We start from the raw sequence: 17,085 nt of genomic DNA, 5'->3' as shown, positions 1-17,085 counted from the left end.
GAAAGCTAGTAGGACGGAGGGAGGGATGAATGGAATAGAAAATGGACTTGAAAAACAAAAGAAAATGAAACAGGAAGGAGGAGAAAAGGAACATTACATAACCACATATAGCTTAATCAAATATGAAGGACCACTTTAACAAAGAAAGTTTTATACAATGCGACCAATATGTAAACCTAGGATAATTCTTGCATTATGAATGGATCCGCATGAAACGCCTTGTTCCCAATCTTCATCCTTGACCAGTAAGCTCAATGGCCCGCATTATCTATTGATGTGTGTTACCTTCTTGATTTGGACTATCACTCTCATAAGAAGGAATTTCATGCTGTTCGGAAATGGTTAAATTATGCTCCATGCGACTTGAAAAGCTTGGATTTGTATGTGGAGAGGCTTGCAAAGAAATTGTTACTGGACTTCCTGGACAATGTGAACAGCATGAAACTTCCTTATCACCACCTGTGGTTGTTTTTGCAACTCGCATATCAGGTTTCCTGTATGTATGTCTGGTGACATCTTTGCAGTCAAAGCATCTTGACAAACCAATGATTTTGTCCCACGTTGAAGAATTATAATTAGTTACGACATTCCAATGCTCATATAAGAACATTGTCCAATGGATTATGAAAGCTGAAATAGCTGTTATTCCCATGATTAAAAATAGGCCGCGAAAGCTCCCTATGTCCAAGCTGCCAGGAGTGGAAGATGCGCTGTAGTCTTGGCAGCTGGATGTTTCCAAATGCCATTTTTTCTCAATTTCAAGAATTTGACTGCCCTGTGTAACATTCAGGATCGCTCTTGAAACGTCAGGTGCAAGAGGAGATCCAATTGGAAATGCCTGTTAGTCATGAAATTCAGGAAACAGACAGTGAGTGAAACTTGTAGGAAAAGAAAATAGACTAAGATCAGTAGGCAAGAGTGAAAGCATGTGGCTTACAAATCCGAAACCGTCCGTCTTATATTTTGCTTGAACCATGGTATATTTAGAGCAATATGTACCAAGTATAAGCTTCATATATGGAATCCCATCAAAAGCAGCAGCAATGCCCCCATTTCTGCTCCCTTTGGTAAAAAGATCATTTAATTCCTCTGGAGAGTGGTAAGCTACAAGTCTAGACTCATCAAATCCCATTTGAAGCAGAATTTTTGAAAGATACGAAACATTTTGGTAACCAACATACGCCCTGGTCTTGATGAGCTCGTCTACACTTGTTATAGTTGGTTGGAGTTGTTGTACTGTTAACCTTGTTGTAAGGCTGGCTGTATAGCTCTGGGTAAGTACAAACACAACTAGGAACCAGATGACCAGCACGAACCTGGCCAAATTACTTACTATTTTCTCCTCTATGAAAAACAGATAAATAAACAACAGAAGAAATTTCAGTAAACACCCAACACAAAAGTCAAGATTAAATGATTTTGTAAGTTTAGAAACACGTTGATTTCCCTACAATTTCATGAATTTTTTTTTCTAAAAGATGTGGAGTTACCAAGTAAAGACAATAGGGCATGAATATTATTACAAACCAAAACTACCAAAATACAGGGAAGAAGGAAAGTGATGCATCCTCTTCATAGTAGAATATTACATGCTACTATGTGAAAAAAAAAATGTGGAGAAGGATGAAAACTTACTATGTGCAAAAACCATGGTAGAGAAGGAGAACCAGAGGATCATGCCAATTTGATGCAAAGGCGGTCCCCTGAATTCATCATTTATTCTATGTTCAAGAACCCAAATAAGAAGACCAATAGCGACAAAAGCTAAAAAACTTGTCAGCCAAAGATCCCAAGTTAGTGGCTTCAAAAATATCCATGTATTTCTACTTTGGTTGTCTGTGGGAACAATCATCCCTATCCCAGACTCAGTATATGCCAAAGAAAAGTCAACATACAGCGACCTGTTTGCTGTGATTGTTATGTCTCCAGCGACTGCATCAAAATTCTAGTAGATGAACATGAAGTACGATTCAGGACTCTGCCTTTTATGAACTTAGCAGACGAGCTATAACTATTAGCAAACGTGATATGTTATTATATGATGCTTTGCATGGTTCAATATGTGTCTCTTGTGGTAAAGGTTGACAAAACTTCAAAGGGTTGTAAATTTTGATAGATGTCTCTCACCATTGTTGTTTCTTTAGCAGCAGCATCATAAATTGAAAATTGACATCTATATTTAATATGTTCGCAAACTAGAGTGAGTAAGCATACAAGACTATGTGGTTTGTTTGTAGAAAAACTTCTTAAAAGTAGTTGTCTATGTTCAACCAAAATGGATATCTCTATGTTGCCTGAAATAAAAATGTATTACTAGTATAAGAGGGAGAGAAACATTACCCCTAAATAGACTTGGTACACCAAGTCATTGTAATTTCCAGCACTCATACCATCTGAAGTTGCAAAAGGAACATACTCATAAGGGACAGCATATGGTAACAAAGCCATTACTGCATCAAATATATCAATGCAATATCCTTCGACCATGGTTGTATTTGTCTGGGAGTTTCTTGTAACCTTTACAAGTTGATTAAATCGAGAATTCACTGGTACACCGATCCTCAACTTCTTCCCATTTTTTGGAATTGCCCAGCCCTTAGGAGGAGTTGCAGTGTCACCTGGCCACAATATAGTTCCCAGTTTCTTTATAGGTATAGGGTTTATCTGCCTAACAATTCCTTTATCTGCAGTCCAGACGCCAATTTCTTTTACACCATTACCAATGACGTTTACTATGTCATAAACTGGAGATTCAAGTTGTCCGTCAACTATATTGAAGTCTCCACTTAGGCCTTGAAATGCTGTGCCTAACATTGCCTGCAAAAGCTTAGGACCATTTCTAGAGACTCCAAAACTTTCAAGGTCTGTAGAGTTGCCTGAGATATCTGACATTTGATCAAAGCCAATGTTTGAAACTCCTGCTTCCTCTATTGCCATTGCGAGTGCTGTCGCTGAATCATATGCCCATAGCCCAAAAACATTCAATTGAGGATTGACGATGTCTGGATTGCTTTGTTGAAACTTCAACTTCCATCTTTTAATGAAGCTTTGAAGCTCTGCAGTATTAGGAACATGTGGCCTCACACCTAGTACTCCTTGCATGGTGTCAATGATAGAAGGATCAATTGAATTAAGCTCATCTGTTAAGGCATCAGTGCATATCCAAGCATACCCTGCACCCATCATTCCAAGTTGTTTTGCTTTAGCAAAAAGCCGAGAGCCAAGACTGGGCAGCAGATGAACAATGAAAACTCTAGTCTGGATGGTCATTAGCTTGTGAAGCTCTGCAACAATTTGCTCATCCGTGGCTAAAGAAGGAATGACACTGCGATAAGGGATGCGTGCTTTAATCTCATCGAAGGCATCTGTCAAGAATGGTAAAATCCCTTCCCCAAGCTGATTATCAACGTAGATTGGCACAACTTCTCTCCATCCAAAGGCCTTGACAATTGAACTGATGGCTTTTACTTGAGATGAGTCATTTTGCGTAGCACGAATGAAGTATGGACTGCTAAGTGGTGAAAGAAATGTGCTTGTTGTAGAAAATGAGATGATGGGCACACGAGCTTTATCTCCAAGATCATTTATGAATTCTGCTTGTGTTGATGACACCGGCCCCATGATAGCTTGCACTTCAGTATTTTTTAGTAGGTCTAGAGCTGTACTTTGCACAAGAACAATCAATTAATTAGTTAGTTCACTTTTGAACAGATGTGTCAGCTTGCTACTGCAACTGCTAAATTTGTGATGATAATTAAACATAACAAAACTGAAAATAGAATGATCCATTTGTAGATGAACAACTTGATGATCTAGATTATTTCAGTCTATTATCATATTGGGCTCCTGCTTTGGTGTATAATAAAGAACAGTGCTAATCATGGGTCCTCATTTCCAGAACTGAAAACTTGAAGGCAAAATGTAGTCATTGGTTAGACTATTATTCCTGCAAAAAATGAGAGCAGGACGTGGCCTCATAATAGACAAAACAAAACAAATTCTGAACGATTACTTGTTTGTAGGAATGAAACTTAACATCAGAAGTAGAATTCCTAGCTCTACAATGTGATAGATGGATTAGAACAAACTGTAGTCAAAGAATTAATTACAAATTATCCCCTTGAACTTTCTTTGGATTGCAAAGTGCTCCCGAACTATCAATTTCAGCACAATACATCTTCCAATTGTTAATTTTTTCCTTTGTACTCCATTCAACTCGTTGTCACCAAAATTGAATGAGTGAAAAATCGTTGATGTCTATGGATTTGGTCAAGTAACTAAAGCGCCTTTTTTTTGTCTGGTCTATAACCAACTTATACAGTCGTATATATGAAGAGTTTTGTATAATGCTGAAATTGATACTTTAAAGAAAACCTAAGAAAGTTCACCGTGTATTTAGCTCTAATTTAAAACCACAAACCATTTTCATTCCCTGAATCCCCGGTTGTCAAGGCATATGTTTTGAAGCCTCTAAAGCACCCTTTACTACTATAGTAAAACTTGCCTAGAAGAACGGAAAGAAAGAAATAAAGGGGAAAAAGTCAAAAACATGCCTGCATGCAACTTGTCTATTGTAAAGTCAATAGTATGTTTGGATATTAGATTGTTTGAAATATTATTTGGAATAATTATTATAGTATTTTTTGGAATGTGATTTATGTGAAATAAAAAAATGATTGAAAATATAAAAAGTTCATTAGAGATTATACTTGTGATGAAAGTAAAATATGTTTGTTGGAGTCTTTAGCAAAGTCAAAACATATTTCTTAGACCAATTTATTTCAATCAAATCATTAAGTAATACTAATGGAAAATCATTTAAAATATCTCTCATATTTCGTCAAATGAATTTTTTTATCCTTTACTTTTAAAATAATAATTTTACGTCTCTAACAAAAACAAGTCAATAAAACTTGGTCCCAACCTAAGTTTTCGATCATCTTTTAGCCTGAATCTATTACGTGATCCACACATCCTTATTTTTTTTTAGGACCAAAAAAATTAGATCCCATTTGTATATTCATTTTTCCCTAAAATAGCAGAATCTAACCTGAATCATATCTATTTTTCCCTTAAAATTGTGGAATCAATCTAATCCATATTCAATTACCATTAAAAAAATGCGCTCTGACTTTTTGTAATAAAAAATGATTGCATGGGGAATCACATGGTGATTTTAGATTAAAAGGTGGTCAAAAACTTAGATTGAGACTAAATTTTATTAACTTCAATTTGTAAGGGAGGCAAAAATAACATTTTCAAAAGTGAATGACCAAAAAATTTATTCGAAAGAATGTGAGGGACATTTCGAACAATTTTTCCTAATAGTAAACTATTTTGTATAGTCAACCAGCCGTGTGGATGAAAAGGTAGTTGGTCCTCGAATTGCAGTTTCCCAAATGTCATTTTAGTATTTTGCTGATGCAATGTACTAATTCCTTGGATGAAAATATTTCTACAAAGAATCGGAAAAAATGGAAAAACCTCTTAAATATTGGATGTAAATTGCTCATTGAATGGAATAATCTTTTTACTCCTAATTTGGGGATAATATTAGAAACCTCCCCTAAGGTTTCTCTTAATATCACTTAGTACCCCTGAAGTTTTAAAAATATCGTTTACCTCCCTTACTTTTGCTTGTTATATGACAAAATCTTTAAAAACTCTAACTACCCTTTTGCTCCTTTTGTTAAACAAAAATACTTTTAAAACCACTTTGTTTACTAAAAACTACAATCTGAAAACCAATTTTAAATACTACCACCACATCACAAAGCCATAACTTTTAAAAATATAAATTTAAAAACAAAAAGATACTTATAAAGAAATATATTAGCACCGATTCAACTTTATATGATGAAAAATCAATTTTTTATGAACTCTTTTTTTTCCCAAGCTCTTCTCAACCCATGACCCAAGCCTTTAACTTGTACTAAATCGTTACAAAAATCAAATCAAAATAGCCAAAGAAATCAGACCATACTCTAATACAATCACTCAAAAAAAAGATAAACAAAATTCACTTTATGATAATTAAAAAAAAATCATATAGCCATCCAAAAAAATAGACAAGATAGAAAGTTGGAGAAAGGGGAATAGAAAAAAGTGACTTTTTCTTTAATTTTTTGAGCTCCATTTATTTTATATGTATGTTATGTATGAAGTGAGGGTTAATATAGTCATTTTGCAATCATCAAAGGAGGTAAGCAATAATTTAAAGACCTCAGGGGTGCTAAGTGCTATTAAAAAAAGCCTCACGGGAGATTTCGAATATTACCCCACCCCCCCCCCCCCCCCCCCCCCCCACAACCAAATTTATTATTCCATGTGTTATCTTAGCATTTATCATTTTCCGCTTAAGGCAAGATCTCCATGGCAGGCCTAAAATATATATATGAAAAAAAGGATAAGATGTCAATGGCGGCCTAAAATCAAATGCGATAGACCCTTTTAGACGCAAAATGTTGCGTTGGCTGAAGACCTTTAGCAAATACCTCAGCCTGACTGCTTACGTTTTCTAAAAGTAATTTAAGGGTTGCATTGATTAGAAAAGTCAAACAAATTAGTTTCAAACCTTTAATGGTCAAGGCCAACAATGACATGAAGTTCAAGTTAGCATGTGTAATATGCTGAAAATTTATACGTAATATAACAAACTTACACGTGTCAAATTTTATTTCAACAAGGAACGTAAAAGTGGGATTGGTATCAAGACAGAATTATTCGTTTTCGACGTTTTAGCTTACTAAAACTATTCTTTTACACAGTTTATCGAACAGGTAATGGGCATAACATTCTGTCATGTTGGCAATTTGTCAAGGATATTTACCCACACTCAACAGAATGATTAACTAATGTAGAACAAATAGCTCATTAACTCAAACAAGAAATGAGTATAGAACTACAACTTCACCAGAAAGTCAATACACAAGCCTATGCCACAGTAACTTGACAACTTGCCCGAGTGTTTGGGAATACCTTCTGAAAAAAATTGTATAAAAAATTCCAACGAGAAAAGATATCTTATGTGCAAATTACAAACCCATTCACAAGATAAAAGTTTCTAGAGATTTTTATTATTGCAATTCTCTTCCGACATATTTTTTCGCTGATTAGTTCCTCAAGGTTGCAGATTTGTGTATGAGAAATGGGAGGGATTTGGAGATTTATGTTTACTCCTTTTTTATATCGCTGCATGTGAACAGAGGGAAAAATAAAAAATGAAACTGGAAAACTGTGACGGAGGAGGCGCGTTATAATCAAATGATGTTTCCTAGAACGGAGGAGGTGCGTTAGCTTTCAATTTAAAGTTGGTGGTGAAATCGGGAGCAATGGAAATTGATTAAATATATGATGTGAAAAATGGTGGACCCTTTTATCTCATTTGGAGTTTTCCCACAAGTCAATAACCAGCTTATTAGGCTTGTCCAATAGTTGACCAGGTAAAACTTGCCAATGGGGAAGAGCTAATCTACGAAATAGTTAGTGGTCTAGTTCTAACCTGACTATTCCACCTCTCCCTTGTTTCTTCCTCCCTCTGACATCCTAAATCTTATGAGTAAGCAAATTTTCTTGCAGAAACAGATATTGGAAACGAGTTTGCTTGCGAGAAGTTTAGTGTACAACGATATGTTGCTAAATTGGAATCTGGGCCGGAGATTGAAAGAACAGAAAGCATTACCTGCAGCTGCAGCGCCAACCACATCTTTCTTCGAGTCCCGGTTGTTGAGGACAATCCTAGTCTTGTAGTCACTATGGGAGGAATAGAAGTCTGAAAGAGCCATGGAGATGCAGCTCAACCCCATCTTTCCAATCCATGTATCCATGTCTAGAACCACTCCCACATTCACGGGAATTGTTGTGTTCTTCTGTGCACTGACAATTTGCGATGGTAGAATCAGCACCCAAAGAATTTGTGGGAAGGAGAGGAGAAATGCATGGACGTTGAGATGTTTTAGTTTTTTCGGCATCTTTGCAGTTTGCGAGATTCATGTGTCGGTTATGAGACATATTTATACGACTGAGAGGGTCGGTAGCTTGATGAATAGTTAGAGTATACAAGTGTTTGGAAGAGCGGATTGGACCGTTGTGTTCATCCAATCAAATCATGACACTGGTCCGATTCACTATTCAATGCAAAAATTATTTAACTAGTCAAATCAGATAAAATCGATTAAAAAAAATATTAGACTTTTGAACCGATTCAACATAAATTTAATTTATTTTTAAAAAATTTCATAGTCATATAAGTTAATGATTAAAAGAATAAAAAAATTTTTAAACTAAATTAAACCAATTTGATTCATGAACCGAAAACTTATCCAATTCACTTAATAGTTTGGATTTAAAAACTTGGAATCTACTATTATAGTGTTGCTCCAAAATAGAAGTTTTAATTTTATATAATAAATTGATGCCTGTATAAAGCAAAGAGAAATCAACTTTTGATTGTTGATGGTTTTTGAGAAAACTTATGAAATTTAATATATTTTAGGGTTAATCACATTTAATCCCCTTAAAGTATAATACATTTCTCAGTTTACCCCTTAACCTTTAATTTTGTTCACCTAACCCCCTTGCATTATTTTGACTTTTCATTTACCTTATTTTCCTTTCTTTTATTTCTTTTTCTCTTTTTTCTTTATTTAATTCTTCCTCTTTCTCACAAAAATTTTCACCTTAATGATTGAAATTAAAAAGGAGAAATTGTAAAAATCTATCTTCTCCTTAAATGATTAAAAAAATATTAAAATCACTTTCCTAAAATACATTTTTTTTAGCTTGTCAATTCTTTTAATTTTGGGTTGTCCTCTTTCCTTTCTAGTTTCTCATTTTATTCCCAAGAAAATATCTTAATATAATTATATTATAATCTTATTAATATTATATAGTAATATATTTATATTATATATGTATATTTATAAATGTATATTATATATGCATATAATTATAATATATACATGTATATAATATTAACATGAATCTAAGAAATAGTGAGAATTCTTGATCTCTCTCAATATCTCTCTCAATTTGAAAATCCAGGATTTGAATTGATGTTATATATTTATATTTATATTTATTATTATAATATAATAATATATAATATTTATATTTAATATATAATATATATTATAATATAATATATTAGAATAATTAATATTTATATATATTATTTAATTATAATTATATATTTATATTATAACATCTATTTAATTATATTTAATTTAATTAGTTACAAACTTATAATAATGATATTATTAGTTATATGTGTTATATAATGTATATTAATCTATGTAATATAATTGATATTATCAATTATACTAATAATTATATATGTTTACTAATAGAAATTATTAATTAGTTATACCAAATTTACTAATACATTTATACTAATATATTTAATTAGTGAAATTTCTTCTATCCCATTTATGAAGGGCCAACGAACCAAACATAAACTATAGTAATGATATACATTCTTGGTACTGAACCAAACAGATGTATTGGAATAATTGGCTTCATTTCAAATCCAAGATAAATGAATCCAAATATGAATTCGATTCCAACATGCGAACCAAACGTCACCTAAAGCTATCTGTCATTCACGTGGAAGTGGAGGTCCTTGTTTATTTTTAAAATGGTTCTTTCGTTCTGCGAAAAGCATTTGTGCATGTTAGTGGGTCTGCCCACTATCTGAATTGAGACAAGAAGCTTGAAGGCATTTACTATGCATTTATGAAAAAAACTAGCTTCCAATAATCTGTGGTTTGTCTAAAGAAAACCTTCACTTTGTTTCTAAATGAGTGCTGTTTCTAAACAAAACCTCTAGTGCTAATTTTTAGTCACGAAAAAAGCTTAAAAGCTATGCATGTAATTTGCCTGGAACAGATATAAAAGAGGCACATTATATGTTAATCATCCGATACTAAATTTTTGAACCTCTCTCATTCTACAGCAAGTCCGCCACGAATTGGTGATGATGAACTAATGTCAAGAAATTCCATGATCATAACTCAAATTTCTCATCCGATTTCGTGGGCAGACAATTTACAATACACACCATTGATCATAACTATTCGAATGAACCGTGAGTCTGCCGCCAATCACAGAAGTATCTATGACCAGACATGTCTGTCATTTACTTAAGCAACCTAAGTAAGGTTAACCGTGAGAACAAACATTTGATTATATATACTCCAAAGTGATCGAAACACTTTGGAGCAGCAAGTAAAAAACTAGCTTTGGAGCAAACACTCCAAAGTGAAACAAACTGGAAGCTTTGGAGCAGCATTCAAAGTGAACAAACACTTTGGAGCATCATTCAAAAGCTAGCTGAACCAACTGGAAGCTTCTTCCTGCAATCCATAAAAAATTCGGCAACTCACAGCATTCACTGATAATTAAAAATAGCCTCCATTACTGCTAAGCATTAGGTAACAGTTAAGTAATCTGCCATCTCATTTGTAAGCTAATATCCGACATCTACTTAAATAACATAACAGCTAAGTACAAGAGAAAATAGGTAAAGGCATTTAGTGCCAAAATCTGGTGGTCAAACATGCAATAAAATTCCACCAAAGACAGCAACATAATCATAAATTTAACTGGGAAACAAGCGTCTTCCATAGCAATAACAGAAACAGGACTTTTAAAACTACAAGTTCTGCCCTTGAGGTTCCTCACTGAAGCTAAGAAATAAAGCATGGAACTCCTCATCCAACAATTCTTCTAAGAGATACATTTGCAGTGTTCTCTCTAACTTCAGATCCTCCACTACTCTTTTGGCTATTTCAATTGAATACTTCTCCTTTGCTGTTCTTTGGGTAGAAACTATGAAGGAAAATCTATTGAAGTTGCTCAGTGCCTCTTGGTAGTTATCAGAACCCAACCTTCGGAACTTGGTTCCTTTTGAGCCTTCCTTCTCAGAACTGTAGGCAGCACTACCCAATGGTCGCTTGCCGGGATTTCTCAGAATAGGGCTTCCATCATCATCATATGTTCCCTTCAAATTTGCTAGGTTGATGACAGAACTTGAAGCCACTCCTTTGCTTCTGAGGTTCAAATCACCTCTACGGACACGATGAGGCACAAATTGGGTGGGGGTTGAGCCGAAGATTGAGCACGATTGCCTGTGGCATTTTTGCCGTCCATCATCTCATCCCATAGAATCATCAAATTAGCACTATGTGGGTATTGGAAGTCCACATACTGATGATCCAGCTATCAAGCAAACACCAAGAGATAGTTTATTAGGTAAAAGCTTTCTTAACAGATCAGAATCCAGCAAATATTGAGAAAGGAAATGAGCAGTTTTCAAAAGTGACATTGCTGCTTAGAAAATTCCGTGAGAACAGAAAGTGTCACAAGCCATTAATTAGCAAACTCTCCGAAAGTTTATGGAGGTCACAAAGCCACAAATTTCTGAAAGACTTAACATGGTGTAGTAGCTAAAAAACATAGGTCAGTGCAATAGGACAAAGGCAATTCTCTAGTAGGTACAGACTTAGGTGTTGTACCTCCAAAATTGCACTAAAAGTTAGTGGAAATGTCTTCCAAGGCAAAAGATTGAAGTAGTAAAGGCATTTTTCTAATAAACACAACTTGTATAACCTCCAATCAAATGTTTATTTCGCAGCATCTTTGACAGTGGTTCTGCCAAGAAGTAACATTTTTGTTATCTGAATAAGTCAAATGTTTAAAATCAGTCTCCACTTGATTGAACAAAGTGCTGTTTATTGAATAAGTTACTTGATTGAATAAGTCAAGAAGTATCACTTTGTTTAAGAATAAAGTGTCATTTTGATTGAACTATTTCCAAGCACAAACACACACTGCAATAAAAACACACACTCAAAAACAGTCTCCACTATTAAATAGTTATTGCACAAACACACACTGCAATACACAGCCATCATGTGTATTTTAAATTTTCAAGCACAAAAGAACAAAAAAAAATTGCATAATTTAAACCATCAGTTCTTGAGTGCATGTAAATACTAGACAGAAGAAGTCGTCAGACCAGAAAGTAAACTTCACGGTATCAAGGAACACCATACTTGCCATAAATATCCCCATTGCTCTACTCCAGCTAATAAGCATCTGTGTTCCTCGTCCTATCCTATCCCCGTCTCTAGCTTGGCACAATCACCTCGGAGGTGTGTGAACAATCTCCACTTATCGACCACTTGATAGTACTTGGATTGGGATTGAGTTCCAGTACAAGTTATCCCGCATTCTTGAGTCAAGTAGGTTACCATTGCAGTGTGGTTTGCCAAAGTGCTCCGAGTTGCCTCCCACTTTTCATTTTTCTGCCAATCAACATAGGTGCGGATATACAGCTCCTCTTCCCAGTCTTGCCAGTGTTTCTTTTCAGACATCTATGCATGAACAGAAAATGATTCTCAGTCACAGGTAGCAAAATCCAGGAAATAGCAAAACCCAATTATTTAATGGAATCTGGTTGGCAAAAATTTAAAACTCACCTCAAAGTAGTTTATTAGGCTTTCTTCAAAATCGTTTGAGTCGCACAAAGACCACTACAAGAAAAAAGGGCATTAGTGACAACATTTCCTAGTGATGACAAAAAGTCGTCACAAAATGAGGTTGTTTAGTCACGACATTGAAGGTTGTCACAATTGACTCAAAGCAGCAAAGTTTTTAGTGACAACCATTAATTGTTATCACAAAACTACTTTGCGCCATGGGACTTGGAAGGCGTGAGTTTTGCGATAGTGACAACTTGATAAAAGTTGTCAGTAATTCTACCTCTTTTTTTGACAACTTTTCAGTGTTGTCACTATTTATATTTATTGACGACCAATTTTTGTCAGTAAAACTATAACGTAGTTAGTGACAACATAGTATCATCACTAACTTGAACATCTCCAATGCATTTATTTAATTGTGAGCCTCAATATTAATTTATTTTTTTTAATTTAATAATTTATTAAACTAGTCATAGTTACTCAAATAATAATAGGATTTTAACTGGAAAAAATTAATGAAAGTTTCTAGTTGGAACAACTATATAAACTTTATTACAACTTGAGAAAGAGTACATTTACCAGTTGTTCGAATTTAGCAAAAAATTTTCATCCATTATAACTTTTTAATAAATATGTTAAGAAGTAGTGATTAGAAATATATTAGTAAATTTAAATAAAAATTGAAACTAAAAATTGACTTGGATTGTCTTGATTGACTAGTACCAAATATTTGTTCAAGCTAAACATGAAAAAAAAATGGCCTAGGTACTATACAGTATACACTAGAAAAGGAACCACTCTTACTCCCCACATCCAGATGCCTTTAGTACTCTTTAACACTCTCAATCCCTCGGCCAACCCAACTCCCTTTATTCATTTTCCAAAACCTGAGCAGCAGCAGAGGCGACAATCGGCAGCCGCCGCTGTCAAAGATGCAAATCTTCATGGAAATCCTGATGGGGAAGGCCATCACCCTTGAGGTGGAGTCTTTTGACACCATCGACAATGTCAAGGCCAAAATCCAGGACAAGGAGGGGCATCCCCCCGAAACCAATGGCGCCTCATCTTCGTCGGCAAGCAGCTGGAAACGGCTGTACCCTAGCCAACTACAATAGCCGAAAGGAGCCAGAAGGAGTCCACCATCCACTTCTTCCTCCACCTCCGTGGTGATGCAACACCAAACCCAAGAAAAAGAAGGTCAAGTTTACCAGAAGGCTGGCGGTGATTGAGGGAACTCTGGACTAAATGTGCATTCAATGCTGAAGGGGATCGATGTGCTGTCCACCAATTCTCAAGTAGGTTCTCTCATGTCTCTCCTTGTTTCCCTAATTTTTCCCCAGATTAATTTGCCCTAAATTTTTTCCCCAAATAATTTCTTGCAAAATTTTTTTGGTGGCTAGTTTGAGTCATGGATTTAATCATCTCCTTCTAGTAGAACTGTTTGATCTATAGTTACAATTGCTTAAGTTACTTTTGTACAACTATGGGATGTAGACTTGATCACCCAATTCCATATGTGATTCATGGTGACAAGATTCAATTGGTTTATGTGCGGGTGCGGTTTTGGCTTGGGACTAGGTGGGGCAAAACCTGATGCCTAATTGGATAGTGGTGGAGGGAATGGAAGAGAGCAAGGAGATGATTATGGTATGAGTGGCTGCTATGAGTGGCTGCTGGTGAGAGAAATAGTAGGTTAAGTGGTGCTGGGTGGAGTGGGAATTGGGGAGTGGTTAGTTGATTATCTATTGTGAAATTTTCGTGAGTTGTACGTGTGAGGAACATAGCTGGTAAAATAGCTTTGAGTGAAAAAAGAAATGGGAAATTGTGATTGGGGGTATATTTCCTAACCCAGTGAACAAAACCCATAGCCCGGAAGTTAGGAACTGGGGTCCTTAAACTCGTCATAGTAGTCATGCTATTAACCCAAATTTCTGAGACCTCATAACAGTTCCAACTGCTGTATTTATGTCTGGCACACCCAATGTTATACCATCTTTGCATCAACCAACACCTCAGAAATCACATACATAATGAAGACGAGTTTGAATACTTAGTACTTATGATAACAATAATTAGTAAAAGCCTCGGCTGTAATGTGGAACTTAAAAAGAAGGGATGTGTAAAAGATTCCCCAAGAAAGGGTGCGAAAACTCAAGGAAAAGGAATGAAAAATTTTGCCCAACATTGAAATTTCAACCTCTTGAGACTTATAATGGTCAATAAGTATTATTAAGTCAGCTCTTATGTGACTCTATAGTTTCTCAAGCAATCCTCATCCCCCAACCCCCACAACCACCACCAAAAAGAAAAAAAAAACCAACCTATTTAAAAGGAAGATGAATGATGAAAGTACCAGAAATGGCTACTTTCTTTTCATGGTAGGGGAGGAGTAAGAGACAGAGAGAAGAGAGAGCAACTGAACTTTCATTTCTTCTTGTGATCCTTTAATCTTTTTCTTGATGATCATTAAGAAAGTGAAAAATATTGGTTTATCAGGCCGTAAAGATATTTATAGTGGTATCATGTAGACTTCAAAAACATTTTCTGGTTTTATTGATTATATTAGTGTACTTTCTCAGGAGATTTGATTATGAATGCTAGAATCTTTATACCTATCCCCTTAGAAGTCTTTCGGTTCACGTATTAGTGTTCCTAGTAGGATGTGCATTTCCAAACCATAATGATGTAAAGTCTATTGTAAAACTACAGCATAACGTCTAATGACCGACATATAGATTTCTAAAACTACAGTTATAAGAACAGACCTAAAGGGCTAAGAATTTGAACCACTACTTGAACAATCCAGACCAAGCTGATTTCGACAATAGATTGAGCTGTACTGACAGATATTACAGTTTTGTAAAGTTTTACAAAGCTCATTAATAATGTTTCCTTTGACTGCACTACCTTTTCTAAAAGAAAAATAAGAACCTGTACTTCTATAATCTTTGGATTCAAAACATGAGGTGAACAGAATTTTAAATTGATGTTGACCCAAAAAAAAAATCCAAATTCATGGATGGCACACAGAACAAGAATATGCAATAGAAAATGGCATTAAACCCCATGGCCTTACCCCGGAAAATGCTATTCTTTTTCATTACTTTTTTTTGTCAAAAGATATTCTTTTTCATTACTTACCTATCCCTAAAAACGATTAGATTAAGAAACCTGCAAAATTGTCCGTATGACAACTTCCAAATATCTGTACAACCAATCAAATGGACCGGCACATTTTTGTGCAGATGGCAAATACAGAGCAAGCCAATTTTACATGTATCTGATGAGCAAGATGTCAATTACAAAGTACCAACAGCAACTTATGGAGAAGCTGAGTTGGAAATAACAGTCCAATCTCAACAGCAACTTATGGAGAAGCTTGTGAACCAGCAAAGTGAAATGCAAGATCTCCTTAAATGTTTGAAAGCACAGCTGCAAGCCAACAAGCAAGACGATGAAGGCACATCTGAACATACTGATTGGTAAGCAATTTTCAACTATATAAACTTGCCTAAATTGAGTTATGTTTTCAAAAGGGACATTCTTATAATTCTTCAGCCAATGTGAGACTCTAAATTGTGACTTGGACATATATTTATTATAGATTTAATGGCTACTATGGTTTAAAAGTAACATAAGTTATTGAAAATTAGTTCTTGGTATGTGACAATATTAACTTGTGACATCAAGCCTTAGGATTTCAGTGAATGCTTCTTACTTTTGTTGTTTATTTAGAAAATTTGGAGACTGTTTTGCTTTTGTCACCTGAATTGCAATGTTGATGTCCTTTGGCAGATAAATATTAAAATAAGGAAGTGGAATAATTTTACCCGTATAATCCTTGGCTCTTATTGAATGTTATTAAACTTCCATCCTCTAGTAGACTTTGTTTCCAAACTGCCCATATAATGTCTCTTTTTCTACTATTTATACAGAGTCTATCTAGATGAGACTTAAAACAAATGATTCACTTTATTTTTTTGTGACTCCTTAACTAATTTTCCTTGTTTTCAATTTTTCTACCATCTACTAATAACTTTACTACTTTATTGCAGATATATTGCTCATTTTGGAGGTTTGGAAGAAGATTAGCAGTACGGCTTACATGTCGACTCAAAAACTATGGTTATAGTGCTATCTTAAGTTTAGAAAATGGTTTGGTAGCATAGAAAATGTTTTGGGACTTGGAATTGTTTTTTAGTGCAGCCTTGACTTATATGCCAAAATTTTCTCTACTGAAACTTATCAAACTATTTGTAGTGTGATGTTGCACTTATTTATGACATTTGAATATTTAATATGTTATTTTGGCATTTTCTATTGTACGGGTGCCTATGTTTGTTATTTATTAAACATTGTCGATATTTTCATTTTTTAAATATTATTGTAATAGGAAAATCATCAAATTACACATTGCAAGGCGTTGTAAATGAGTGGTATTTCTCCAGGCAGGCTGTCTTTATTGACAATTGTTGTTGTCACTCAATCAAAACTGTCAATTGATAAGGGATTGTTGCCACAGTTGATAAGGGATTTATTGACAACAAAGTTGTCACTAATTAATATAAACACCCACTACCGTTGCTTCATGCATCATTGACAA

The 17,085-nt window shown here is 34.8% G+C and overlaps 1 protein-coding gene and 1 long non-coding RNA gene across 2 annotated transcripts; one reads left to right on the top strand and one right to left on the bottom strand.

Annotated features, from left to right (window-relative positions):
* Positions 1-106: 106 nt before the first annotated feature.
* Positions 107-8,007, bottom strand: LOC113706474 (glutamate receptor 2.3-like). The gene is made up of 5 exons (XM_027228379.2): positions 7,682-8,007; positions 2,341-3,659; positions 1,636-1,945; positions 938-1,344; positions 107-838 (listed from the first exon to the last, which is right to left on the bottom strand). The coding sequence occupies exons 1-5, from the start codon at positions 7,968-7,970 to the stop codon at positions 269-271; spliced, it is 2,895 nt and encodes a 964-aa protein (XP_027084180.1). The 5' UTR covers positions 7,971-8,007; the 3' UTR covers positions 107-268.
* A 5,268-nt stretch (positions 8,008-13,275) lies between these two features.
* On the top strand, positions 13,276-16,826 carry LOC140013766 (uncharacterized). The gene is made up of 3 exons (XR_011820604.1): positions 13,276-13,777; positions 15,728-15,964; positions 16,538-16,826. It is a non-coding gene; the product is annotated as an uncharacterized lncRNA (long non-coding RNA).
* The last annotated feature ends 259 nt before the right edge of the window (positions 16,827-17,085 follow it).

Source organism: Coffea arabica, chromosome 8c (genome assembly GCF_036785885.1).
Source record: "Coffea arabica cultivar ET-39 chromosome 8c, Coffea Arabica ET-39 HiFi, whole genome shotgun sequence".
NCBI classification, from domain to species: Eukaryota; Viridiplantae; Streptophyta; class Magnoliopsida; order Gentianales; family Rubiaceae; genus Coffea; species Coffea arabica.
The sequence above is the reverse complement of the archived record's forward strand: the minus strand, read 5'-3'. Positions and strand labels throughout refer to the sequence as shown.